The sequence below is a fragment of the Halichoeres trimaculatus genome, unplaced genomic scaffold (assembly GCF_033239565.1).
Source record: "Halichoeres trimaculatus isolate MK-OKI-2021-1 unplaced genomic scaffold, fHalTri1.1 fHalTri1_scaffold_14, whole genome shotgun sequence".
Lineage (NCBI taxonomy): Eukaryota > Metazoa > Chordata > Actinopteri > Labriformes > Labridae > Halichoeres > Halichoeres trimaculatus.
In genome coordinates, this window is record NW_027437192.1 from 19443763 (window position 1) to 19471102 (window position 27340).

Sequence of the window (27340 nt, forward strand, 5' to 3'; positions counted from 1 at the left end):
CATCAAAGGTGAAAATCAGATTGAGGTCAGTCTTTTAGAAGTCTTTCTAGATTTCTCATTTATTACAATCCCACAACTATCATACTGGCAAATACAACCTCCTTGACTTCACTACCCATGGTTCTGAATGCAGAGCAGCTGTGAAACATATCAAATTCTGAAAGGTGAGACACTTGCTTTGTTTTGACCGAAGAATAAAAACACTTTCAGTCTATTGCCTCTGCTCCCTCCACCTACATGCATAACCCCACGGCTGAATGGAAGACGTTCAGGACTATTGTCTGGGGACTGTTGAAAGGCGTTCAGTGTAGGCAATCACTAAGTGAAGTGGAAGTCGACGAGGCCGGTAAAGGGAATGAAGGTACACCATGAAAGTAAATTACAACATTTCATCACAAAAGAACTCCTGAAAGGCACCCCAGTTAACAAAGAGAAAGAGAGTCTGTGGTGATGATGTCGCCCTGAGACAAATCCTGGAGCTGCTGCACAGACAGTGAATAATGGATCAAGTCCTCGGATTCAGTGACAGCACCCACTTTTATGAGCCAGAGCGGTAAGCAACACTGTACATTTAAATAAGACTCAATCGGACGGATAATTTCAAACAAAGGCTCTATGAACCCCAAATGAACCACTCTCAGACTGGGTGTTTGTGGGCAAACTTGTCAGCTCATGACTCATTCAATTCAAGATTTGATGCTTTTATTTGGAGCTCTCTTCAAAGATAACCATTTGACTGTCAGAAACATAGCACAATACAAACTCAGTTTTGTTTTAGGGGGTTTGGGGAAAATGTTTGAAATAAACTTTGCGTCCTTTCTTGGCTTCTTTAATCTGACAGATTGACTAGGGTGATGTGGGGCCTGAGCCAGCCAGCTTTTGCAAGTGTCACCAAGCTGTGTTAAATACTTGATTCAGATCGGTCCAAAGGCCATAACAATGGTAACAATTCAGAAAATCAAGGTTTATCTCGGGGGCAATCAGGTCACACACGATTCTGGCAAAAATAAGCGTCACGATTATTTTGCTTAGTGTTGAGATCACAATCCTTTGGCACAGTGTTTCACAAAATGTTCATTGCAGTGGTAAACTTTAAGAAAACAAAAATAACACATTCAAATGGTCATTCATAGGGATGGGTATTGATAAGATGTTATCAACAGCAATGTCCTTATTGATTCTGGTTATCAATCTGATTCTTTTTGATTCCCTTATCATTTCCTCCTGTGGATCTTCATACTGTACATAAAGTAGGCTTTACAGGTTTTCTTTGTCATCAGCATTTAATTGATTTTATAGGTAAATAAATATGAGTAAAAAAAGCATGTCACGTGGCATAAGTATATTGTTTTGCTATATGTTTTTGACCTGACTATGCAATATAGTGTCAGCTTTGAGTTGTAGTTATGAAGTCAGCCATGAGTAACTGTCTTCCTGTCTTGAAAAAATTTACCTGTTGGTATCTTCTCATCTGGAGCTGTCAGTATTATTTTCAAAGACTAACTGTGATACGTTTCTGGTATGGAAGTTGCAACTCTACTTTAAACCAAAGTTTTATCTATGTATGCTAACTGCTTGCATATTAATGCAATTTCCCATATATGTTAGCATCAGGTTAGCCCTAAGTTTTCTCTATTGTTTTTGGTGCATTAAGAGATATATAGCATGTTGTAAATGTGAATGTTACAGTGTTTCTTAGGTAAAACTTAAAGCGGAAATCCCGAATCAGAGTTTCCTTGGGAAACTGTTTTGTATCTGCTAAGCTAAGATAGCTGGGGGAGTACAGACAGCTACCCCCAAGTCATTCAGGTAGATTGAACAGCCAGGAGCAGCAGGACAACATGATGTAAAGACGCTTGCCCATTGGTTGAAGGGGATGGCAGCAGCGGTATTGTGCTAGGGGCCATTTGTTTACAATGCAGCCTGTGAAATGAAATGTTTCAGAATTGTCCGTGTTTAGACATTACTCATTACTCCAAGTAAATAATATATAATATTATTTATAAATAATATAATATGGCTGCCTCCTGCAGCAGCTCTCTCTTCTTTGTTCATTTCCTGTAATTTTTCCGTCTCTTCTTCGTAATCTTTGGAGTGGATCATTACTTTGTATGGCTCATTTGTTGGTCATGGACACCAAACTTTTTGTGGTTTCAGTGATATTTTTACTACTTTTTCTCCTGTGTTTGTCTGGAGATGCTACATGTAACCATGGCTGCATTTTTTACATGTAAAATCAGCTGTTGGCAGCCTGTAGCATGTAAATGCTAACTGGTGTAAGCCCTGATGTCTTCCCACAAGGTGAGGAGAAGGAGGTTTTTTGAGGATGACGTGATGGTTCTCAGGTGTGAGCTAAGAAGTGACGACATGGACCTGTCCTTCAGTCCATCGTTAATGGGAACGTAAGATCTATCTCCAATAAAATGGACAAGCTAGCTGTACTAACCCAGCAACAGAGGGAATACCAGAGGGCAGAGTGGCATCATGCTATTCACAGACATGGCTAATGGAGCTAACACCAGGCACCAACGCCACATTGGAAGAGCTTCACCTGCTGTGAGCAGACAGGATCTAGAAGACAGAGATGGAGCATGACTGAAGAAGCTCAGTCCTGGACCCTGTGGAGGTGGAGGCTGGCTGAACTGGACAATGATGGACAAGCTGTCATCATCTATTTTCTTATGGACCTTTTTGCACTTTCTATACACTTTCTTACTTTTGTTTTCTTGATTGCTGCTGTGACTTCAGTTTTGTTGTACTTGTTACAATGACAATAAAGTTGTATTCTATTCTATTTTATTCTATTCTATTCCATTCTATAACCAGTTACCTGGCTATGTCTTAAAACAAGCCATTTCATGTCAGCATTAATATTAATCTTCTCGTTGGCTGATTTTGGGAACTTCTATTCCAGATTTTCTAATCTGTACAGTGAATTTGAAAAGCGATCACAGTTAAACTCCAACTTGGCTTTGCAGTGGATGGTGCACCCTCAGGGGAAACAAGAGAGAAACAGCTGAGAGAATGTGCAGCGTTATAAGCTTTTAAACCGCCCCTGTCTCTGTATTTAGACACAGCCTGTCTGTCACTGAAGACTGCGTGAAGCACACAGGCGCTTATTTTTGTTTGGGAACCATTTCAATTCAGCAGTTTTCTCAACTCTCTTGTGACAGAGCACAGTCCAGTAGCATAATGATGTGCCGGAGTGTTTCAGGCTTTTCATTCTCCTCACCTTGTTACTTTGTGTCTGCATGTGAGTGTGTGAGCCAGGCTAAAGGAACAATTAAACAGCTGTAAGCCTGGAAGAGAAAACAAAAGCACAGAAACTATTCAGGGCGAGAAATCACAGGCGCAGATAGACACACACATACACACACACACACACACACACGAGACAGAATGGGAAGTAATGGAGTGAGGAGAGAACGCTGCTGTCTGACATGAAAATCAACACAGCGTGACATGACCATTATATACACACACAAACACACTAACACACACATGAAAGCACACACACAGATCAATAGCCAACTGCTTTGGCCCTGAGCAAATTATTTTGAAAGAACAAACACACTGATGTATGCAATATACACTCATACACAAGGTCACTGACGATTAAGCTTTCTCTTTAATTCACAATGACAGTAAATTTAGCTTGCTGCTCATTCACTGTTGATGAAACTCTGGGTATCTGACTGCAAGTTGGAGCGTTTTGATATCATTGGCCTCTAGCCATGCATTCAGGCTTTTCTGGGGTATGAGCATGGAAGCTCATGGGATATATCGCAAAATGCACCTAATGAAATTATCAAATTTGCAGTGGGGTTTATTTTGATGAACAAGTAGATTCATTTTCACAGTATATGCTTGGAGAAGATGTACAAAGACTGTGCCTTAAGTCAGTCTGAAATATATTTTAACCCTGTGAAGCCTGATCTATCAAGAAATAGCCAGAAAATTCTAGTATTTTGGAAATGTGATGTTCATAAACTCTTGCTACTGTAACTTGTTGAAATTTGCTCTGATGTTTCTAAAAGAAAATGGGTGGATGATTTCATGAGAGCAGCCTTTTTGAAAACGGCCAAAATTCGACTTTAGGTGCCTGTAGCAGTGTGATGATCCTCAAGGAGGTAGAACCACGGAGTAAAAAAAAAAAAAAAAAAAAAAAAAAAAAAAAAGAACCACGGAGTATCATCCAGTTTAGAAAAATGAAGCCTTTGCGAAAGAGCTAAAAGTTGCTCTTCATCAAGAATCTGCTTGAAGTATGCTGCAAAAAGACTGAACATGGACACACCAAGCCCTGGTTTAAAACATGGCTTGGGTCCAAAGCGCTAATTCTGGGATCTGCACACACTGTACAGAGGCCATTATTTTCTAAATCAGTGGTTTGATTTGTTTTTTGGTTTGGTTATAATATTGGGTCTGATTGTCCAATCAGAGACACAGCTCAGTTCAGGTTACTAGCATAGAACTTTTTTAAATTGTTCCCCACAAACAGAAAAGTGCAATGTTGCAGTAACAATAAAAAATAGAATAATAAGAATAAGAATATGAAATTAGAAATGTAACGAAATACAGAAAAGTAGAAAAATATTACTATTTACAAATTTACATGGGAACAAGGTCAGTACGAAGATCAACGAAGAGTGAGTCCTGGAATGAAGTAAAAAAAAAGAAGGCCGGTATTTTTGAATGCTGGATGGAATATGGTGGGAGTTCAGGTGTGTTGTGATGTTTTGTAAAGTCTTAACTGACTGGCACCCTATAGCTGATAGAAAGAAAGTTTAACCCCCGTGTCATATCCCATGTTGTTGTGTCCACCAGTTGGCTTTGTTTCACTGTATCAGAAGTAGATGGGTGTGAGTCAAAGAGACACAGCAGGAATGAGTTCACACAAAGACTCTTATTTTGAAGGAACGCATCCATTCTATCAAAATCTTAGTGCAGGTTTATCTCTCAAGAGATAAGAGTAAGTTATTAATATCTTGTGTGTGTGTGTGTGTGTGTGTGTGTGTGTGTGTGTGTGTGTGTGTGTGTGTGTGTGTGTGTGTGTGTGTGTGTGGGCGTGTTTCATTAAACAGATCTACCTGACCTTTTCAGGTAGAGTTTAAGATTCTCCAGGAATTAACCTCAGAGAGTAAAAGAGATAGACAAACATGACATCTCGTATACATCAGAGGCATGCATTTACACACACACACACTAAAGGTTAGAAATCGTCCCTCTAACTGACCAAAGTAATGTGGCAGCGCTGATATTTAGCTTGTAAAGTAGGAGCAATACTTACTGCCTCTGTCTTCCCCTCATCTCTCCATCTGTTTTTAATGTTCTTCTCCTCTACTGTGTTTGCCCCTTATATATTTTCCCACAAGCAATAACAGTGAAATGCTTAATGCTGCAATAATGTTTATGCAGTTTCTGCCCATAACAGCTATATTGGATAGTTATTAGACCGTTATGGCAAAAAAATGCTGAATAAAGTTCCAAGTCTCTCGTTTTCTCTGTCTTTTATTTCTCTATTCTTGATGCAGTTTGCTGACGAAGGACAAACATCATCATGGCTAACTAAAGTAGCACAACTATATCCAAAGCACCAAGTTTCTCTATATAAACTCATATATTTCAAACAAGTGGGTACTGAACTGTGTATGAATTTGAAGCTTTGCCGACATGGAATTCGCTTAGCTTGGCCACAAATCAACTAGAACCACATCTACTTTATGTCAAAGTTATGGAAATGAAAGGTATTAGTGTTTTGTTCTTTGATTCTTGTCGTTACCAATTTTTCTAAACGTCCAGTTTAGAAAAATTAAGCCAGTGCTAAAAATGTTAAATATGGCCCCCACCAATGATCAGCTTTGTTATTGTGCATCAAGAACAGACAGGTGATGTAACAGAGACTACGTCTATTTCTTATACCGTTCATGGTCATTACTTAGGCCCCATTACACAGCAAAGTTTCATTTGAAAATGCTAAAACGCAGGGAAATAAATCTGCCTTTACACAGAATTGCCAAGGGACTGAAAATGCTGTGGTAAGCATCCCAGGCCTGCAGGTGGTGCTATAACTGTCTTGTCCAGAAGCAGCTTTTGGGGGATCTCCACCGAAGTAGAGTTGAGCCGATCATCTGGTGTATTGGCGAATACTACATACAGAAGTGGAACAACAGATGCACGTTTTGTTGAAAGACAGTCAGCAGACACAGCAAATTAAGCAGCACAAGCACAACACGGTAGATTGCAACAATCATATCAACGGTACTGTTGTCCTGTTGTATGCGCTCGCGCGAAGTGGGGTGTGATGTCAGCGTTTCCACTGAAAACGCCAGCTTACTGTTTACACGATAACGGTGACGGCAGCATTTCAGAAAAAACCCACTCTAGAGGTCGTTTTCAAAAGTATGCTTTTTGGGTCACCTGAAACACGTTTCCGTGTAAACGCGAGGCTGAAGCGCAACAAAACTTTTGCGTTTCACCCTAAACTGTTGTCATGTAGACGGCACCTTGGTGGATGCTGTGGTTTCAAACTTATTTGGAAAATGTGAAATACAAAGGCAAAAACAACAACCGAACACTTTTAAACCCAATTTCACAGCCACAAAACTGACGCATTGCTTTAACTTTACTGTACAACGAGTAGTTTGGTGACAATTTCATCAGGTCTTATTATCTGATTGTTGTTGATACAAAATTAAATAACTTAGTATGCAAGTGTGCATGAAGAAACTAGTTTTACACCTACCAAAGTTTTGAAATCTCAGTTTATTTCCCTTTTAGTACAGTAAAGGAAACAATAGCAACACATGGAATTTCCTTTCTTTGCCAGGAACTTGTAAGATCCCTTTTGAACCTTTTGTTTTCTGAAAAGTCAACTTTTCTTTCAAAGGGCTGACTGAAACACTGACACCGTTGAGGTTTATTGAGCTAACTGCTTATTTTGAATGTCCTCCAAGTGTGGAATCAAACTAAAAAACACATTGGTATCTCTGAATATTTATCTGAGTGCAAGAGCAGATACCTCAGATGAGCCATGCACAATATTTGCTTCTTCTTTTTTATTTTCAAATGTTTGGTTTGACTGTATCACTGAAATGTGGACGGGAATATATTTTTTTTTACTCAGACGTTTTGAAACCCTGTGTTCTCAACAACTGAGTATGGCTGTCTTTTCCAATGAAAACGCCAATGGCATTTGTTATCACTGCTCAGATTTTCCCAGCAAAGGGCTGTTGAAATGCCAAAGGGAGCTGTTCATGTGGTGCCATTTCAAATGTATTCACAAAAATGATGGAAATGAAACCTCATTTATTTACCAAGACTACCAGTCTGTTGAATTATCTAACACTGTATTAGCCAAAGAATCCAGGCCTTTATTGTAAGATTAAAGACTTTTTCATATCAGATATTGATAGAAGACTGTGCTATCCTTATGGCAACCAAGAAAACTAAACTACAAAATAAAAGACTGATCATAATTAGCTGCGGTGTTTGAGAAAATAAAAATTGCATGTATTTTTACATTTCTGGAAATGGATCAATCTAGAGTCTGAAATCTTTCGAGACCAATTCTAAATATGTCACATGGCTGCATGTCAGTTTTGTAGAACGTAACCATTCTTCTTATTTAAAATATTTGCTTATACCAACGTCCCTCCTCACTGTTCCAGTCTGTTGGTCTCCTGACTCCCCCAGTCCTCACTCTGTCAGCTATAGTAGGCCAGTTAACAGTAATTATGAGGTTTCTCGTTAATTAGCGAGGAGCACCCAGCTGTTTCAGCCCCACTAGACAAAGGCCTTGAGCGCACACACACACACACACACACACATCCACATCCACACACATCCCCACACAAATATTCACATGCAAACACACAGAAATAGACACATGCACACACCTGGGGAGTCTCTGTAAAATGTCAGGGCTGTTCAGATTGTAATTACAGGGAGATTTGCTGCCTCTCTCACAAAGCCGAGATAAACCACCTGACTGACTCACATGCACAGAACTGCAAACAAACTCGCAAACACACGCCCAGCACAGAAACACACACACACTCAACTTTTGAGAGAAAATCAATACTGAGCTCTGTTTTTGGCGTGCTTGCAATTAGAAGTAATTTGGTGAGAAACACGACTTGAAATCCAGTCGTAATGAACATCAGGTAATTTTGTTATTGATTGGACTTCACACAGGATACTCAAGTGTAATCTTTGTGATTAAAAAAATTGAAATTCTGGAACAAGATATGTTTTCTCTTGTAATGATATGGCCTCACCGTTGCCAATATACCCACTAAAAGTTTTTTTTTTCATTTTTATGTCATTGTGTCTGATGCTTCTGGGAGTGCAACATCCATGAGCCTCATCCCAGACAGCTTCCCAAAATGGGAGCTACGTCTGATTGATGGCTCTTTGCAGTTAATAATACACGTATTTGACGGGCTTGATGTGGTTAAAAAACATCAGCCCACGCAATATGGTTTCAATAATAAAAATAAACAGATTTTTTATGGAGGATTTAAGCATGCATCAGCTTAGAGTAATCATAATATTCACCATATTGGCAGCATTCTGCGGTATTGGGTGAATTAAATAAATTCCCCCTTCATTGAACTTCTGTGATAATACAACAAACAAGAAAAGCAATATTCACGACCACAGACTGTTTAGGGATTGGGTTTGAAATAGAGACATTGCACATGCTCCAGTCAGACGGTCTGCCTCTTTCTGCATGTGTGTCTGTCTATCTCTGAGTTAAAATGTGTTCTTGGCAGGTTCCTCAAATCCTGCTGAGCCGTGAAGAGGAGGTGCGATTATAATTTTCGGCATCCCACTGTTTCCACTGCAGTGACATAGCTACTTAGAACCGGCTACACCTATCCCCCTGATTCCCCCCGGTGCTCCTACTCATAACTCTTTCCTCAAAAGGGGACAGACGGAAACATCAGGGGTCACTTTGCTCGTGTCTGGACCAAATTAAAACAGGGACGGCTGCAGCCATCAGTGAGCACACAGGAGGCCATGTTTATTCAGTTTCATTGAAGACAAATTGAAAGTTGTACACTTGGAAGACTCTTGCCTCTCATCTTGAACTACATTTGCATCAACTCTTTCATTTCATTGTAATTTCTCTCAGGCTGCTGTAATAGCAGGGTTGTTGTTAGAATGGTTTGTTTTCCAAATGACTTGAGTTTCAATGAGTTTTAACAATAAGTCAAGAGTATCATTCATTCAAAGAGCTTCCCGGGACTGTTTGAATTTATTTCCGTATAAACCTTGAAATGAAAAAAGTAAATCAGTGAAGTATAATTTAATTGAAGCTTTGAGGAAGATGAGAGAGAATTAACCTTCTGAAAGAATCTACTCGACCATGTTTTTTCAATCAGGCAGATTGAAGTGAGAGCTAAACCCATGTATCTAAAGCGCTTCAAAAGCAGGTGGGTCTATTTAGCCAAGCTGCTCTGAAATCCTAGACAGAAGACACTTGTTTCATGCTCAGCGCATCACTAGAGCGCATTCATAACAAGCTGGCAGATCCAACTTGACAACTGCAGTATGTTCAGACACGGCAACAAATGTTGGAACTGAAGGATGGATGGACACGCGTACCTATGCCTCATCCACAGAGACTCTGTTTGTCAATCAAAAACCCCAAATGAGCTGTGATCAGATGAAATCCTGCAGCTCCCTAAGCGGTTCAGACAAAGCTGCAATGAGATGGAAATGAAATGTTTGCCAACAGATTCTCAGAAGTCCAAAGATCAGGAGGAAATCGGTCACAGTTCACGCTCGATTGACATGGCAGCAGGATGCATTAAGTGGACTGGATGCACATCAGCAGCAACAAAACATTTCCAATGGAGGAAAAAAATACATGAATGAGACAGCGGACTCATGATTATCCTCAAAGCTTCACAGTGTCTGTTCCAAGGCTGACTTCACAGAGTGTTTCAGATTTTCACATTTAACCGCATTACTCCATCATTAGTTCTCTTGTGGACATTGGTGTCAATACATTTCTCACTCAACTTTGTTTGTCCTACAACAGGACCCATAATCAGGCAGGGCACTTGCAAACATTGACGCTTGAACCAATTTTGCCCTCAATTTTCTCCACATGCCTTCTCTCCCCCTCCCCCTCTTTTTAATCATTTCTGAGACGGTCCTTTTTAATTACAACGAGGAAATTAGCCTTTTTTTTTTAAATTGTAACCCATTTTTAATGCCGTGCTCTCATCTATTTACCGCAGTGTTTCACATCACTTTTAGTCTTGAGAAAGTTGATTCCCTTGTGAAGCAAACAGTTCAACATTAGTATGAAGAATAACAGAAAAATGCCAACTTTAGATTTATTTTACACGTATCACATCAAGTGAATATGCAGAAGAGAGGACTTCAGTTGACAATGTTGTGTTGTGAATGTTGCAGGCTGGCCTTGTGAGTTGAGATTTATTTACAATAACCACCATAGATGTGAAAACCTGAGGAGCACTTGGCCTTCATTTGCTTTTCATTCATACCTTCTGCAACCCTCTGCTCTTTAAAAACACACGATACCTCCTTTCACGAAGGAAAGTGTTGAAATAGACCAGTAACTCTGTGTACAACTATTTTCTTGAGATTCTGAAAAGAAGTCTATTATTTATAAAAGCTTCTAGGAAACAGACATGATTGGTTTGCAGTGTGCAAAGGTAAAATGATGAAGTCAGGTATCTATCTATAACCAGTGAGTGTTTTAATTTGACCCAACCTGTTCTGAAGCCTCACAGATTAAACACAAGTCAACAACAACATGTCATCTGCGTAAAGGTTTAACTGGATCTGCAGCACCTCTTCTGATCCTCATGAAAAACAGAAGCTCTCCTCAAATTCAAACTCCAATTAGCAGCGTCTCACATACATTTGAAGGACCAGTGAACAAATGACTGGATGTAATCCATGTAATCCATAATCCCCCCTGGATTTCATAATGTGGGACAAAAGTTGGCCTGTATTTTTAACAGTAATTAAAAACACAAAGCTCTGCACGAGGTTAATGGCTTAACCACATCAGCGAGACTGCTCCATTGTGAAGAATCAGATCAGTTACATACTGCATGCATATGGAAAAGGCCACAAATTAATATTTAAACCTCAGTAGCAGAGGTTTTCTAAATGTCCCCGGCCTCTTTCATTAACAGTCACAGTGGCAGTCAGGCTGCTAAAGGAAAGACACAAGGAAAATCTCCTCACATTTGCCTCGTAGCTTGTGTTGCCTTGATACGAGCAGGCGTACATTACAAACAGCCAGTGTAACCTCACCTTTATAAATAATAAACTGACTAAGGAACTGTCACAAGATAAAAAAAGAAAGGTCTGGAAGTCTCTTTCTGTCAGTTCATTGTATCTTCTTCATCATATCTGATGACTATATTTTGGAAAAAGGAGGCAAACTGAGCAACAGGTAGATTTCAGAGCCAATGGTGTTCGTGGACTGTGGCTTGGATGACTCAGAAATGAAAGGAACATATTTTCGTGGAAACTGGAGCTGATCAGCTGTGTGAAGTCAAGAGAAATGTCTTCTTCGCTCAGTGACCTTGGTGGTGTATGTGGAGTCCGGTGTTCCTTTGAGCTGAATGGATTTTAATTCTGTTGATATCTGCTCTATAAAGGTGCAATCCGGATCCAGTGACTCCAATCCTTTTATCTCTCTATCCCTTTTATCCTTTTATGGTTCTGTTTCTTTTGATCTCAGAAACTCATTTCAGCTCAACCTCTGCCAGGCAGATGGACATCGACGAGTACTCAAATAGCCTTTTGCTACCTTTTGTTTGTTGAAGGATTTACAGGAAATCACCTCGAGAAGAAGCAGAAGCAGTGAGACCAGTTCAGCAACTGAGTGTTGAGACTATGCTACATGTAGCATTGAGGAGTTGTCTCTGATTTTACACATGTGCTGAATACTTTGCCTACTCAGACACCCATGACAACTCTGACTGATTTTTAACAGCGAAGGCAATGCAAGGAACAACCTCATCACTCACCTCATAACAAATGACTCCACCGGTATATTTCACAGCTGAGTATTTACACTGGCACAAAAAGGGTTAGTTTCTTTCTCAGACTGGTTTAAGAGAATCAGAAAACAATAACTGCTATCAGGAGGTTTGAGAGTAGCTTGAAGAGTTTCTCTGAGAGAGAAAAGTGGAGCAAGATCCTGCCCTATAAACCAGGCAACAGCAGCATCAGCTATCAAAACAAATTGAACTTGTGAGTGGTAGCAAAAATAGCAACAATAGAGAGACCAATTTATGTTTTAAGGCAATCGCATAGCCCCTGCTCCTCTTGTAGCACTGCAAAAAAAGAATAAATTGAAAAACAGCCGACAATGTAAATCACCTTCCATGTGTGTTTATCTTCTTAAGTCTTGTTTAATCGTGCAAGCTTCTTGGAGATCTTATATCAAATGAATCTTTTCCCTAAATGTAAAGTGTGTGGCATAGCAGCCCCGTGAAACTATGAATTGTGATTTGTCTCTGGGTCAGAAAATGTGTGGTTCTTGAAATCCGTTGAGATCTTAAAGCTAGGGCGGCACAATATATGGTTTCAGTATTGTCATTGCAATATTGTAATAGTGTTTGAGCAATATGCAATATGTTATGCTTATTCTAGAAACGTCTCTAAACATTCAACATTCAAATCATATATCTGGCAACATATTCAAGCCGGGCTGCAACAGTTAGCGCTGCAGCCTCACAGCAACAAGATCACTGGTTCGATTCCCAGCTTGGCCGATGGGCCTTTCTATGTGGAGTTTGCATGTTCTCCTCATGACATTGTCCGTAGGTTTGAGTGTGTGTGAAAGGTTGTCTGTCTATGTGTCAGCCCTGCGATTGACTGGCGACTAGTCCAGGTTGTACCCCGCCTCTCGCCCAATGACAGCTGGGATAGGCTCCAGCCACCCGCGACCCTGAACAGGATATGCGGTTTGGAAAATGAATGAAAGAATGAATACTCCAGCCAAGAAAAAAGACAAAACACAGGAGGAGGAAAATTTGTGAGCCACTGTGTGTCTGCTCATATTTAATAAATATCACCCTAATATTATTTGGTCATGGAGGAAACTTAAAAAATGGAACCTCGGTGCAGGAGCGGGTTATTAAAAACTTTGACCTAATGTGAGAATAGTCACTTGCAGGAAATATTATAGATTACTATCAATAATTAACTGACATCAACATGATTAAAACTCTTTGCTCAGGGTATGTTAACATAATTTCAGAGAGAACGCAGCTGAACAGTGAAACAGTACATATCAGGAAACTACAATCATACGAAATCATTGTTTTTCCAGTATCATGCAGCCCTACTAAAAGCATCTTGTGTTTTTGGCTAAGAATATCTACTCAAGAGATATACTAAAGAATACTGACGGGCAAGTCCCAGAAGTCTTGGTTGTTTTACTGACTACAACATGAAGATTGAATTGCAAGTGATGCTCTTCAAGTTTAACTGAACTTTGCCACTGAGATATTTTTGTTGTGCTTCCTTAAATCAAATGGAACTTTTCCATTATTAAAGCAGCTGATATAAAGTATATCACAGGAAGCCTGCCAAACCAGAACGACATCTTTAAGCTTTACCATTATCTTCAGTTTACTGTGCCAGTAGTAGTTACATGCACTTACATAATCACAAAATATACTTACTGATCAAGTCATACATAATAATAAAAAGTTTCTCAAGGTTGATGGACTTGGTTATTTCATAAAATCTAAGTGCATATCCAAAAGTTGGACAATGGATGAGAAAATCTTGGCTGAGGTAGAAAAGAGCTGAAAACAGTATGAACAAAAGTACAAATAGTGTTTACTCCTTCAGTTAAAAGCATACATCAGTTGTTCAGGCAACAAGAAAAGATTAATTACACGGCAGCAGGCTGAAAAGATCCTCAAAAGAGAAGTCAGTCCAGTTATTACCCAGAAACACTCAATATGTAACTCTTTAGACTTCAGCCTTGGTCTGAATTTCAACTGGAGCTCTACCAACAATTTCACCACCAGTAAACATCAAGAACACAAACACAGACCTCTGATATAGTAATTACATCAGTCAAATTGGATTACATTGCGTGAAATCCAGCTTTTGTTTCAGCAGTCTCTACTGCCTTTCTTTCAGTGTCACTGAAAAATCCGAGATGGAGCGAAAACCACAGACGATAAATATCTCCCGGACAGACAGCACGTTTTAACAAGGGGGAATGACGGAACGGGTGTACGCGTGTTGTGGTGTCAGGTTCGGTTGCGGCCGTGTGGTTAAGCATCTGCTCCCTGTCTGACCCAGTGACCCCGAGTGAGTGAGGAAAAGAGGGATTGTGGGAGAGAGGAGGAGAGGGGAGGGAGAGCAGGACAGGGTCAGGGTGTGAGGGAGACAGACGGCCAGAGTCAAAGATCAAAATGATTACTTTTGTCCACTGCAATGCCCTGCTGGGAGTTTGTCTGCAAGCTGGACAGAGACAATGTGGCATCACCTGGGATGCACTTTGTAAAAGTGAGTACAAACTTAAATCAGCACATTAAAATGAAAAAATGCACTGTCTGTGCAGCATTACTATGAAAAATACATTTCAGCCTCTTTCTTTCTTTCTTTGCTTACAAATGAATTTCAGTCTGCTCTGAGCTGTTTCTGATTAGTCTGTGTCCTTATGCAGAAGCTAAATCTTTGCCTCTAAGTCATTTTTGTAGTGTATGTCTAGTTTACACCCTCATACACAGACACTGGCTCTGACTGTAACCGTCTTGGTTACCATCCCTGTCTGCCCTGCAGAGGTGTCCTCCTTTTTCGGCCATGTTGGTGGTCATCCAAGCATGAAAGCTTTCTAAAACAGCAATTTAAGTGGCGACATCACTAAATAGGAGGGTATAAATAGGACTTTGGGATTCTCAGTGCAATCATATGACAACAGTGTCTACCGGCAGTAAGATTATTGCCAAGAAGAGAGGAGCAGTAAAGAGTGGTTCATGGTTCATCAACAGGATGACAAGTTGTGAGAGTACAATAGAGAACTGATGAGAGAAAATAAAAGAAGGTAAAGGAAGAGAAAGAGAAAGAAGAGAAGAGGGAGAAGAGGAGTTCAGTAAGCAGGTGACAGCAGTCGCCTCCAGCTGTGAACTGAGTGCACGCAGAAACAGGCTGACAGGGCCTGCTGGGGAAATGAGTCTTCTCTGGGAATGAAGCAGACAAGCACACACTTGTGCATGCACATACACACACTAACATAAAGAAAAGCAACCTGTGCAAAGACAGACAAACACACACACACATCAATGGATTGAATGAACAACAGGAAAAGCTCCTACGGCGTGAGACTCAGACAGGAAATGCATCATCACCAAGAAGGAAATGCATCACCTGCAGAGCTCTGAGACTCCTAAGCAACAGGACCACAGGAGATGAGACTGCAAAGTATCTTAAAGACATATAAATTATTTTTTGTTTGTTTTTTTAACATGCAGAAACACAAATATGTCATTAACTGTCATAATAAAGATGGAAAATAACTCTAAAAGCATATTAAACCAAAGACTTCTCTGATGGCAAAACAGCATGGGGTGGGAACTGAGGATTTTGTGTGTGTGTGTGTGTGTTTACAGTGTGTTTGTGTGCCATGTCTGCTGACAGCTATGTTTCTAAGGGTTCTGGGCACATGGGCATACCTGTCATAGCACACCAGGTCCAAACACACACATGCACACACATAACCACACCCGCTGTTCTGTTTTCTCTGCCTTCACACTCAATTGTGCCAGAAATATGGATCTGCTCCTCCTCATTTTAGGAACCCTATAATAAACATTCATACATCTTATAATGATTCTAGACAGAAGCAAACCAATAACAAAATTGTCTATTCTCTGAAAATACATGAGCTTGAATCTACAATCATAAGTAATTAAAGAAGCTGTGTCTTCAGAGAGTTGACCTTTTGTCTTCTCATAGCTACATCCAAACCAATTACATCCAATGATTTATTTAAGATCAATCTAAGTCTAATCCATTGTTAAAAGTTTATAATGTAAGTTTTTTTTTTCTATTGTATCTCATATAACAGAGCAATAAGGTTATGCCAAAATTTCTTTGTAGCCTCGATCATGTTTTTTGGCAGACATGACTCACCACCGAAATGTATTCTAATGCTCATAGTCACCATAGCAACAATCTGGCTCCAACTATGTGATATCCATAAAATCATTGCAACAATTGTCAGGACCTCAGAATAAAATAGGATAGAACGAGCAGAGCGAGGAAGCAGAAAGTATTAAAAGTTGGATCCCTGAATGTGTCAAGTTAAAGCAGATAGTTTGTGAGAATGGGATGAATTGGGCGATAAAGATCTGAGAATAAAAGCTGAAGTAAAGATAAAACAATGAACAGTCACAATCTGTTTACTTTCAATGGAGATGGCGTGTCATTAGGTTTGTCACTAACCTCTATCTTTATATCTCTATGAGAAAAAGCAAGTCTGTGCATAAACTGTACAACATTTTCTTAAATATATTCACACAGCTGTGGCTAGATATGCACTGGATCCTTCCATTAGGAGCTTACATAGTTATCACAGCAGACCTGACAGTAAGGTATGATACCTACAGACTGATGGATGATGATGATGGTGCAGTGTTATTTTGACAGTGTACTTTAAATATGGGGTTAAGAGTGCACCAGGTTTTGACAGTCGGACATTCAAATGTGGTGTGCCTGACCCTCAGAGTTGCACCACACTCAGATCATTTGTCATCAAGTCAAATACCTGAGTGCAACTTTTTGAGCCATGTTGTTGTGAATGGCTTGGCGAATGACCGGTGGAATGTTTGTGCCAAATTTGTGGCAAAACAGGAAACAACATTTCTCGACACTCCTGTGACAATTTTATGGCTGATTACAAAACTGGCAAAACTAACACATGTGCCTTTTCATGAACTAAAAAAGAAATACCACTAGCATTCCCCATAGGTTTGCAAAATTCTATGAATTTACAAAGTTGGAAACTTTCCATGACAATTTTCAAAAATTAATGTGGGTTAGCTCAAATTTTGGGGTATTTATTTTAACTGCATAAACATTAATATATATTGAGCATTTTTGTATGTCATAAGCAGATATGCAAGCGAACGTGTAATGCAATATTTTTTAATGAAGTTAATAAAAAAAGAAGGAAAACTTCATTCACTCTAAGCCTAATTTTCCCAAGTATGTCTCAGAAAAAAAAACTTTACTTGATGGCAAAAAAAACTTGAAAATTTCAATATTCCCCATATGAATTTCCCATGGATATTTTGGGGAAACTTTCCTGAAATTTACCAGAATTTTTCGCCCCTTTGCAACACTGGTTCCCACTGATTATCCCTTTACTGGGGGTGTGAGGTGCCAAAGCAAGTGACCAAATGGTGCAGAAAAACAGACTCCCTTTTTATTTTCACAGAATACATTTAAAGGGTGTGATAAAAGATGGACTAATACATGGACAGGGTGCAATATCGCAAAAGCTGACTCAACCTGATTTTGTTGAAGTTGAGGTAATGAGGTTGAGTTTAGGTGGTCTTTAGGCTGTGTACCCACCTGTGGGAAAGATAAATCAACAACAGACCAAACTTGTTTTTTCCACCAGGCTGTGAACATCTTTATTTTTACTGTGAAGATGAATGGGTGTGTGTGTTTTGTGGTACTTCTGCCGCCAGCCTCAAGTGGACGCTTGATAAACTGCACAAACAGCACGACTGTATTTTTGTCATATTTAAAGACCAAAAGTTAGGCGGGCATTCATTGAGGGTTAGACTGAGAGTGTGATTTAAAATTCCAACAAATGCACAGTTCTGAACAGGAGCTTTCATACATGCTCACTTTTGTGTGCAAAAGTTCCTTCTTTACAGAAATAGAGGACAATTGTGGGTCCAAACAGCCTTCTAACTAATCCAGTCAAAAGAAGAAACTTTTTTAAAGATGCTATGAAGAGGATCTGTTTTACTGGACTGCCTCGCCACCTTCTGGCCCAGCGACTCACGCACACTGTTATAAATTACTTTTAGCAAGGTGCGTGTTTGTTTTGGAATTAAATGGAGATTGGCTGGAAACAAATTTTCTTTGTTGACAACTTTTTTTTTACCAGGTACAATGCACCAAGGTTAAGTTTTTAGCGGTATAGTTACCTAGAGCTACGGTTTGAAATGTGACAACAAGCAAATGTAGTAGCAGGCTATATGTAGCACTGTCAGCAGCCCAGTGCTCCGACATATTTGTAGGCTAACGTGAAAACAAGTAAACACTGTTAGTTGTATGTGGTTTAGTAGCTGTCTATATTTAGCACAGCTGGCAGCTCGGAGTTCTAAGACATGTCTGTAATGTGTAACATTAGTGAATCCTGGTTAGCTATGTCCTGCCAGTCATCTACCAAGCAGAGCTAACATAACCTCACTCTTCATTTTATTGATGGACTCTTAAGTTTGAACAGACCACTGCAGAATAGCTGCTGCATGTGGGTTGGAATCAACAATATCGCAAACAGTTTAGCCTCTGTGTTAGCCTTTAGCTTCTGCTCTTCTGTCCTTTTTCTGTCTGACAGTTAGGCTCCTGTGTCCACCATCACTACAAAATTAATCACAGAAATAGTTTTCAGCAGAGATCTCTCTTCTCACTGCTATACTTTGTTAGCAGGCATGGTGTTGTCCTCGAGACTTAGAATCTTGTTGTGCTTAATGTGATCAGGAATCTAAGAAGTAGCAGTTTTAAATGAGTTGTAACCAGTAATATTGGCACTGATAATTTCATTTTAAAGTGTGGATTACAATCAGGCATATGTCTAGAACGGAGACTTTTCAATGTCACTTTGAAACTCCTCACAGCCCCTTTAACTTTAGTTTTAGTCACTGTAGTAGGCAAATGCTTTTATATTTTTGTCACTACTCTGAGCAACATAAAAGTGATAAATGTTAGTGACAGCAAAATCTTTAAAATCAGTGGGAACTGAAGGAAATGTGTCAAGACTTGGAACAAATTTAAGTAGAGCTCAACTTGATTTTGGGTCGACATGACATTGACAAACTTGGTTTGCCTTTTTCCCCCCTCTTGTGTCATTCTGCTCTTTATCATTGCAGTAAGACATTGCTCTTCTTCTGCTCTGAATCATTTGTGTCGATTCAGTTCCCATGTGTTGTGCTGTTAGTCTGCTTGGAATTTCCTGTCAGCTGCTGTTATGTATTTTCCCCCCAGAGCGTGCAGTCATTAAGGGCATCAGTATCTTCAAGGACGGGGTGACAGAGACAGACACTGGCTGTCGCCGGGGATCGAACCTTTGACCGACACTGCTGTTTATGTGTCCATCCATCTCTATAGAAGAATCTCAACACAGGCTATTCCCTAAATTACTTTAAGCCACTATCTTAAATGAAAAATCTCCTCCTTTACTGACCAAGTCGCAGGTTTCTTTACATAGATTAGAACATTTGACTCACACACACATGCACACACCAATAGGGAGCACCAGCTGGATATGAGACTATCTGTCTTTGTTAATTTCTCATCTGCCTTTCACATATCGCATTAGAGGGGGTTTGTGTGTGTGTGTCTCCTATCCTCGTGCCCGTGTGTGTGGGTGTGTGTACTCGTTCTAGTATAATAGCGTGTCTGCAGTCACACCCTAAGGGTAACACATGCTGTCTTTATGTGCCCAACATATTTTTGTGTATTTATTAGTTTGTGTGGTGAGCTTGTGTGTATGTGCGCGTGCTTGCCTGTTCAACATGTTCACGTCATGTCCAGTTCTTATCATCTTTGAAATAATGAAGAGCCTGTGGAAGACTGACAGATTGTGTGCACGTTTTTTCATGCTTGTGTGTGTGTGTGTGTGTGTGTGTAGGAAAGACAATGCTCCTCAGAAAACCTCATATCTCCATAAGGTCACCTTCTAACTAATTGAGAAACACTGATTTTTCCAATGGTCTTTAATTAGAATGTTGCTTCATATTTGGGCCGAGGTAAGCAATGCATTTCATTTGCATTTCATTGCTTGAAAGAATTGTAGTTTGATGTTGTATATATATGACAAAATGTATCAAGGAGGACACAAAAGATTTCTTGGGGTCCCAACATTACTTAACTATCTTTATTAACAGCTGCTGCGAGCCTTTGCATCCAGTTAAAGGGAAATATGATCATACCTATTACCCTCATGACACCAGTCTGTAAACACACATTGCTCTGAACCTCAGAGTGAATAAGCATTTGTATATAAAAAGCTGCTATGGATCCACTGTGGCTCAGGGAACAGCTGGAACAGCAAACCAGAGTGCTGTCTCTCTCTTTATTCCAATTTGCATGACAGAATTATCTCTTCTTTCAATTAAGCAGCCTGCTCAATATGTGCGAGCTGACATTTCTAAAATCATAGCAAAGGCAAACACAAATCTGAAATGCATGAGTAGATTTGGCCCTCTCTGGTGATTTAAAAGCACACCATTTGGATGGCACTCTGTGCAGGAGTTAAATGTGTACCCTGTCTGTTAGCTGAGAGAGAAAACACAGGAGAGACATATAAGGCTGCGAGTTCTCTGTTATTACAATCAAGACTTCAAACGAATCTGAGGAATCTAAGGCTGAGGATGGGGATGGGGAGGGGGAAGAAAGAAACAGGCATGACTAATGGATGGCTAAAAAATGTGGAAGGAGAGCAAGGGGGGGTCGGCGAATGCAGGATGTGGGAAGGCAGTGATTCAAATTCACTGTGGTTGAATGTCAGTGGGAGGAGGAAGGAGTGAAGAAGAATGGTCGATTAGGGGCAGAGGTAGATGGATGGAGAGGGGAAAAAGGTGAGTGTGGAGCAGCTAAATATCAAGAATATTAATAAACACAACAAAGCGCCGACTTGCTCACTGCTCATTAGGGGGAGTTTCTGGTGCAATTACTGCACTAACATTAAAGCACGAGTACTTTGGAGGCATAATGTGAGAAAAAGGGAGCACAAATTCAGCAGGAAGAATACTCAAAGCATGAAGCCTGCTAATGATGGAGATGCTTCAGAGTCATTAAAAATCCGACACAACACAATCATATTCAGGCTGTGTAATTCTAACAACTACACTAGTAAGTGTTATACCTCAAATACACCAGGTACATCTGCAGTCTGGCTCTGCTCTGTTCCATGTTGACTGCTTTTTATCAACTCACTCTGGTTGCGTGGTCTGTCTGGCAAGCCACATGACTGACAGACAGCTGGAGTCATGAAACTGAGAAGTTTCCACGCTAACCACTCCATTGATAAGTCTCTCTTCATCCATGTTGGGCTGTAAAACCTCAAATCTGTTGACTCTTGGTCTGGCTCGGCTCATTATGTCCCGTTATTGTCGTAGTCAAGCTAAATGAAAACTGATTTTGAGAGCCGGACCAATATGGGATTTTTGGGACTGATGCCAATACCGATACTGAGGGCAAAAAAAAGCCGATATCCGATATATCGGCTGATATATGTAATAAATTCATTGATATACACCTGATATATACTGTATATAAACACAAATTATTATAATACCCATATGATTTAAGACAGAGACAGAACATAATTAAATTAAAACAAGGAACTAATTATAAAACTGTCAACATAAGAACTGTAGTGTTAACCAATGATAAATAAGAACAAGCTGTAAACACAATAATAAATAAATAAGTCAAACTTTAAACACAGTAAGTAGAAAAAAAAAGTCAAACTGTAAACACACAATGAGCAACTTACACGACGTTAAAACACCGTTCTATAGTCTTACATTAGATAATAGTGGACGTGTGAAATAATGGTAGCATTTATTTCTGTTTATCTCACAAAAAAGCAACTAACACAACGTTAAAACGCCATTCCATAGTCTTATATTACGTAATTGTGGACAGAGAGGGCGGGGGCGAGGGCAGTGTGCTGCCCAACACACAGACACACAGGAACAGGAGCGACAGAATCTCCGTGGAGCAAAATTTTATAATCGGCCACATTTTGGCAAATGTTGATTGAGTGACAGGCATAATCGGCCCAACCGATTAATCGGCCCAACCGAATAATCGGCCCAACCGATTAATCGGCCCAACCGATTAATCGGCCGGGCTCTAGTCACGACTTCCTGTCCTGCTTGATTTTCCCTGTGCTGAATTTATGCGTCATTGACCTGAATGGAAACCTATCTGATTCAGTGCTGTGACGAAGCGGAGATGGACTGGAGATGCATCTGGTGTATAACAGCTGTCATGCGTAAATTTGAACAGCAAATTACTGTTAATTCATATATGATGTAACACAAAGACTGAAAATGTCTGGGGGTCAAGTCTCAGCAGATGACATTTAAGTTACAGGGCTACATTCCAAGAAGTAGCGTCAACACAGAGGTCACAGAGAGAAGTGTCTGTGGGTTTAATACTTAAAATGGCAACACTTGCTTGAAGTTTGGCCTGGTAATAAATCTCTGGTGTCAAAGCCATCATCTTTACATCCTCCTGTCACTGTGTAACGCCACCTCTCCTGGCGTTGGTATGAAATGTTGGGAGAGAAACAGGTGAAGAGAAGAGTAGAGGCAACAAAGACGCATTAACAAATTCACTGAATAGAGGAGAGGCTGCAGGAGAGGATTATGCAAAGGAAAGTCAAAAGGTGCAAAAGAGGGAAGAACGGGGTCGAGGACGCAGCAGTGCAAAATGAAAAACATAAAAACAAGACAAAAGCACTGTGGTTGAGGTCGAGATAAAAGAGGAGGAAAGGATGAGAGGACAGAGGTGAGAGGCTGTTGATATCAAAGCTCGGGGATGAACGTAGCAGAGATTTAAACTGCAAACTGCACCCCCCCCCCCCCCCCCCCCCCCCCCCCCCTTCTCCTTCTCAGTCTCGCCTCCTCCTCATCCACCTCCCCCTCCCTTTCTCTCCTCCTCTCTCTCTGGCTCGGTAAGTTAAAAGTATTTATATGATCAGAGGCTGACTCTGCGACGGACGCGTCTCCCTTCCCTGAGAAGGCAGCCATAAGCCACGGGATTAAATGTGTGTTAGAGAGTCTGTGTCGCGCTGAGGTTCAGCGTGAGCGTGCTCGTCTTTCTCTGGGTGTGCACCGTGTGCTAATGGAGCACAGGCGTGTACAGTATGTGTTTGTTCATCTACAGCAGACAAAAAGCTTTTATGACACTGTTTTTGTCATCAGTTTTAGCCTCCAGGCTCAACAATACGCCTTGTTTTTAATTGTATGTATACTCTAATCCAAAACTGACAATGAAAAATGATTACCCAAACACTCAACCAATAATTAATAGAGGCAAATGATTAGCAGTGGCATATTAATGGACAGCATCCATCAATGCCTTTTAATGAGCATCAGAGCTGAAGCCTGCACCAATCAATCTCTGATATCTGGTGATGGGTTATAAAACCTGGTTGGAGGACCACTTCACTACCCGCGACAGCCTGTCCAATTTAACACTGATGACCAGCATCAAATTGCTGGTTGCTACCAGGGGGCTGACTGATAAATTTCAATTTAGCTATGTTGCAAGAACAAAGCGCTACATTTCCATGGCTTCTCAACATAAATGAAATAATCTATGTTTAGCCTTTTAGGTTAATTGCTTGGTCTGATGCTGGAGACTGGCCCTCAGGGGGACCAGTTCGAATTCCTAACCGCAAAGATAACCCGAAATAGATTACCTGGTTGTCTAATTAATGATTAGTACAGTGATTGATCAGTGTTATTGCTTTGATGGAGTGTTAATGGGATCTGTTCTGTTTGTAAACTCTGAGATAGAGGTTCATGTTGAAGAGAAGCTCTGACGTAGGTTTGTTTTTAAAGGTGCAGGTTGCCAGTTTGGATTCTGACAGTCTGAGAGGAAGCCAGGACTCATTTTTAGTCTGGGAGATGGTGAAAAAAAAGAAAATGTGCGTGGGTCTTCGTTTTTTTTCTTTTTTTCCCTTCCCTCCTTGTGTGCATGTTGCGATTTGGTATGTTTGGTGAGTAAATTAAGCCTCTGCAAGCCACGGGGACAAATCTGACAGACGCAAAAAAGGAAAGAGCGGAGACATGCCACAGCCGAGGCAGAATAGAGGGAAAGCAGAGGGGCAGGGAGACAGGAGAGGGGAAGAGAGAGGAGAGGTGGAGTTAAGCTGAGCAGAGCAGAGCAGCAGGGAGGAGGAGGAGGAGGAGAAGAGATGAAACGGAGAGGAGGGGATCAGGGGGAAAGAGGAAGAGCAGGGGACAAGTGCGGCAATTTCTCAGCGTCTGACTTGAGGAGAACTTCATTTAAGGTGAGTTTGTTGACAAGTAATTCAAGATGAGGTTTCTGAAGTTTCATTCTCACAAGGAATTTGAAAATAAACAAAGAGGGTGACACGACATCCAAGGATCGCTCATATAAAAGCAGTAAAACTTGATGAACCTTCTGGAAATGGTTCCCTATTTAGCAGGCATATTAAAGTTCCTTAATTTTCCTTTCCTCTACCTCCACATAAATCTGTTACCAACTGACTTCATTACTTCACCTCTGCAGGTCCTCACAATGATTAGTTACCTGTCAGTGATAGGTAGTGCAAGCTAATCCAGCAGCCACAGCCCCAAATGTAAGAGCATTTGGCTGGTGGCTGTTTTGTAATTTTCCCTCCTTTAAAGCCTTGGTCCCAAAATGTCAGCATTGATCAAGACGACATTTAATTACGCATTTATTTACCTTTTGGTTGAGCCTTACTGCATCAGAAAAAAAGTTTTGTTTGCCATTTTGCTTTGCCAACTTCTACCTGTGACATTTTATTCATCTTGGGAGCTGATTTTTCACTAAACCTTATCTCAGCCAGCCTCTTTTTTTTCTAAATACCTGATGCTGCGATTCCTCTCAGACAGCCACGAGGAGATCAGTGCCAGGATCAGTGCTCCAAAGGAGTTTAAATGAGATCTTTTGTGCCTGAGGAAATCCCACATTTCTTGTCTTTGTTCAGTGGAAACCTTACAAATCATAATCTGTCATCTGTCCACCAGCGTGAACCACAGAAAAACCTTTCAAAAACAAGCTGCAGAAATGGCCTTGTTGAAAAGTGAAACTACAGCCCTGCAATGTAGGATAGCGCAAAGCCAAGTGTCTAGACGTTCCCAGCCGTCGATCGGTTTAATCACTGTAGAAATCCATAGCATTTCTGCCTTGTCAGCCTACACAGGATCTCTCTTACACTGGAGGATCATGCAGACTTCACAATGACAATGACAAATGGTTCTCAATAGCTTCCACACTGGTTGGCTTTTGAGGTTTCCTCCGCCCTAATGCACAATTTTCAAACCCAGACTCCATCTTTCTGCTCATCAAACCTAAACCCACATTGTTTCTGACAAATTCACCCAGGCTTGGTGTTGTCAGAAGCCCATAGACCTTGGCGGATGTTTAGTTAGAGAACTCTTCCTGCCCATGTGTCTAAGCTTGTTCAGTCTCTTTCTGGTGTAACATTTCTCTCCTTTCCTGTCACTCAACTCACTCTCCTCAACCTTCCTCCTCTTCTTCGTTATTGCCTCACTTGCCCTCCTTCCTTCCATCCTAATTTCACCTCTTGTTTTCAACATACGCTGATGACCAGTAAAAGTTTCACCACCTAAAGGTCTTCGTGAGTATACGTGTCTGCTTGTGCTCCTACAGCATTTCTAAGGAAAGAGAGAAGGAGAGAAATGTGGGAAGCAGGGGAAGACGAAGACACAGACAGCAGGAGTGAGTGTGCTATACTGTGAATATTTTAGCACTCTATTTTACTCAAGGAGGAGAGAGACAGAGAGGAGGGTAGAGAGAGTAGGAGAGTGAAGAAAGGAAGAGGAGGGTGACTGTGTGTGTGTGTGTTTGTGTATAACAGAGAGGGGGAGAAAGGGGAGACACACTACTGTCTTATGACATCTTTTCACGGACATAGAAGAAAATGACCACATGTGCTTGTGTGTGGTTGATATTTGGATGTAAAATGCTGTGTAAGGCTCAGGCCTCATCACTGTAAACAACTCACGTTCACACACACACACACACACACACACACACACACACACACACACACACACACACACACACACACACACACACACACACACACTTTGGTATAAGCAGCTCACGTTCACTGCCACAGCCCAAGAGCTACCGCAAGAATATTTATTGGCTACCGGCTCAATGGCTGTATTGAAGAGAAGGAGAGAGGGAGGAAGAGAGGGAGAACTAAAGCAAAGCAGAAATGAGGAAAGAGGGAAAGAGGCTGTTGCCGGTTTCATCCATCCTCCCTGTGAGCCAATTTCTATTTCTCTGCTTTTCCTCCGCAACACACCATACAACCACGCACGTACCTCACGCGCACGTGCCCCCCTTTCGCTCACACACAAGCACTGACACCTCACAGACACCCTCACGCGCACGTAGACACCCTGACACACACTTCAGTCCTCCTCCCCGCCTTCACAGAGAAAGCAGCGTCTTTCTCATGACTGCAGTAGTAAGAAAAAAAAATAAGACAAACTCCGGCACACAGTCAAGCCGTTGGGCTCGCGTGAGTGGGGCGTTTATGTCACTGCGTGTAGCCAACGTTATGTGTATGTGCGCGTGTCGCATCCCCTTACCTTGCGCGCGTGAGGAGAGTGAGCAGAGAACGAGACTCCACAGAAAACAGCGCAGCACCGTCATTCCTCTGTCCGTCATCCTCTCGTTTATCCTCCTCTTCGTCGTCCCCCTCTTCATCCTCCCCTTATCCGACTCGGGGTGCGCGAGACCGCGTTCCGTGCCGCTATTAGTAACAATATTAGCATCGATACATCTTCCGCGAGCCGAGCGCGAGCCCTCTAAGCTCTCACCGGGCCGCATGCTGCTTCACATCCAGAAAACGGAGGAAGAGAGCGAGAGGAGGGAGAGGGGGAGAGAGAGAAAGAGAGGGACAGAGAGGGGGAGAGATGGAGAGAGAAAGGGGGAGACGCGTGCTGTTTCTTCGCCTCCTCCTTCTAACAGAGACTAGATAAATCCTTCATATCCGAAAAATTACTTCAGTCAACATCCTCAGAGAGAAAAGCAGAGACACAGGGGGGTAGAAGGGACGGGCTCACAGGTTGTCTCACTGTCTTTAAATCCACTCTCCACTGGGCTTTAGCGATGCTTGCCGTCAATTATTTTCTATTCCGTCCCGTTCCCTTGCAAAAGATTGATGGAGAGGGAGGGAGAGCTTGAAATCCACACTTCCACAGGGCTGCATCCCTTTTTCATTTTGAAAATCCTCCTCTGTCTATACAGCCTTTTCCTCCCCTCAAGTAAGCCTCTCCTCTTATGTCGTTATGCGTCTATTCTTCTTCTTCTT

The 27340-nt window shown here is 41.1% G+C and overlaps 1 protein-coding gene across 3 annotated transcripts in view; it reads right to left on the minus strand.

The window, feature by feature from the left end:
- LOC141802585 (CUB and sushi domain-containing protein 3-like) overlaps positions 1–26856 on the minus strand; it is a 448333-nt gene extending 421477 nt beyond the window's left edge. For 2 of the 3 annotated variants that reach the window (XM_074686129.1, XM_074686128.1), the window contains exon 1: positions 26616–26802. In XM_074686129.1, the coding sequence (XP_074542230.1) occupies positions 26616–26733 (118 nt within the window). In that variant the 5' untranslated portion in view covers positions 26734–26802. Of the gene's footprint in view, positions 1–26615 lie in introns of all 3 variants that reach the window. The other variant, XM_074686127.1, reaches the window with a different exon arrangement.
- Between the last annotated feature and the right edge of the window lie 484 nt (positions 26857–27340).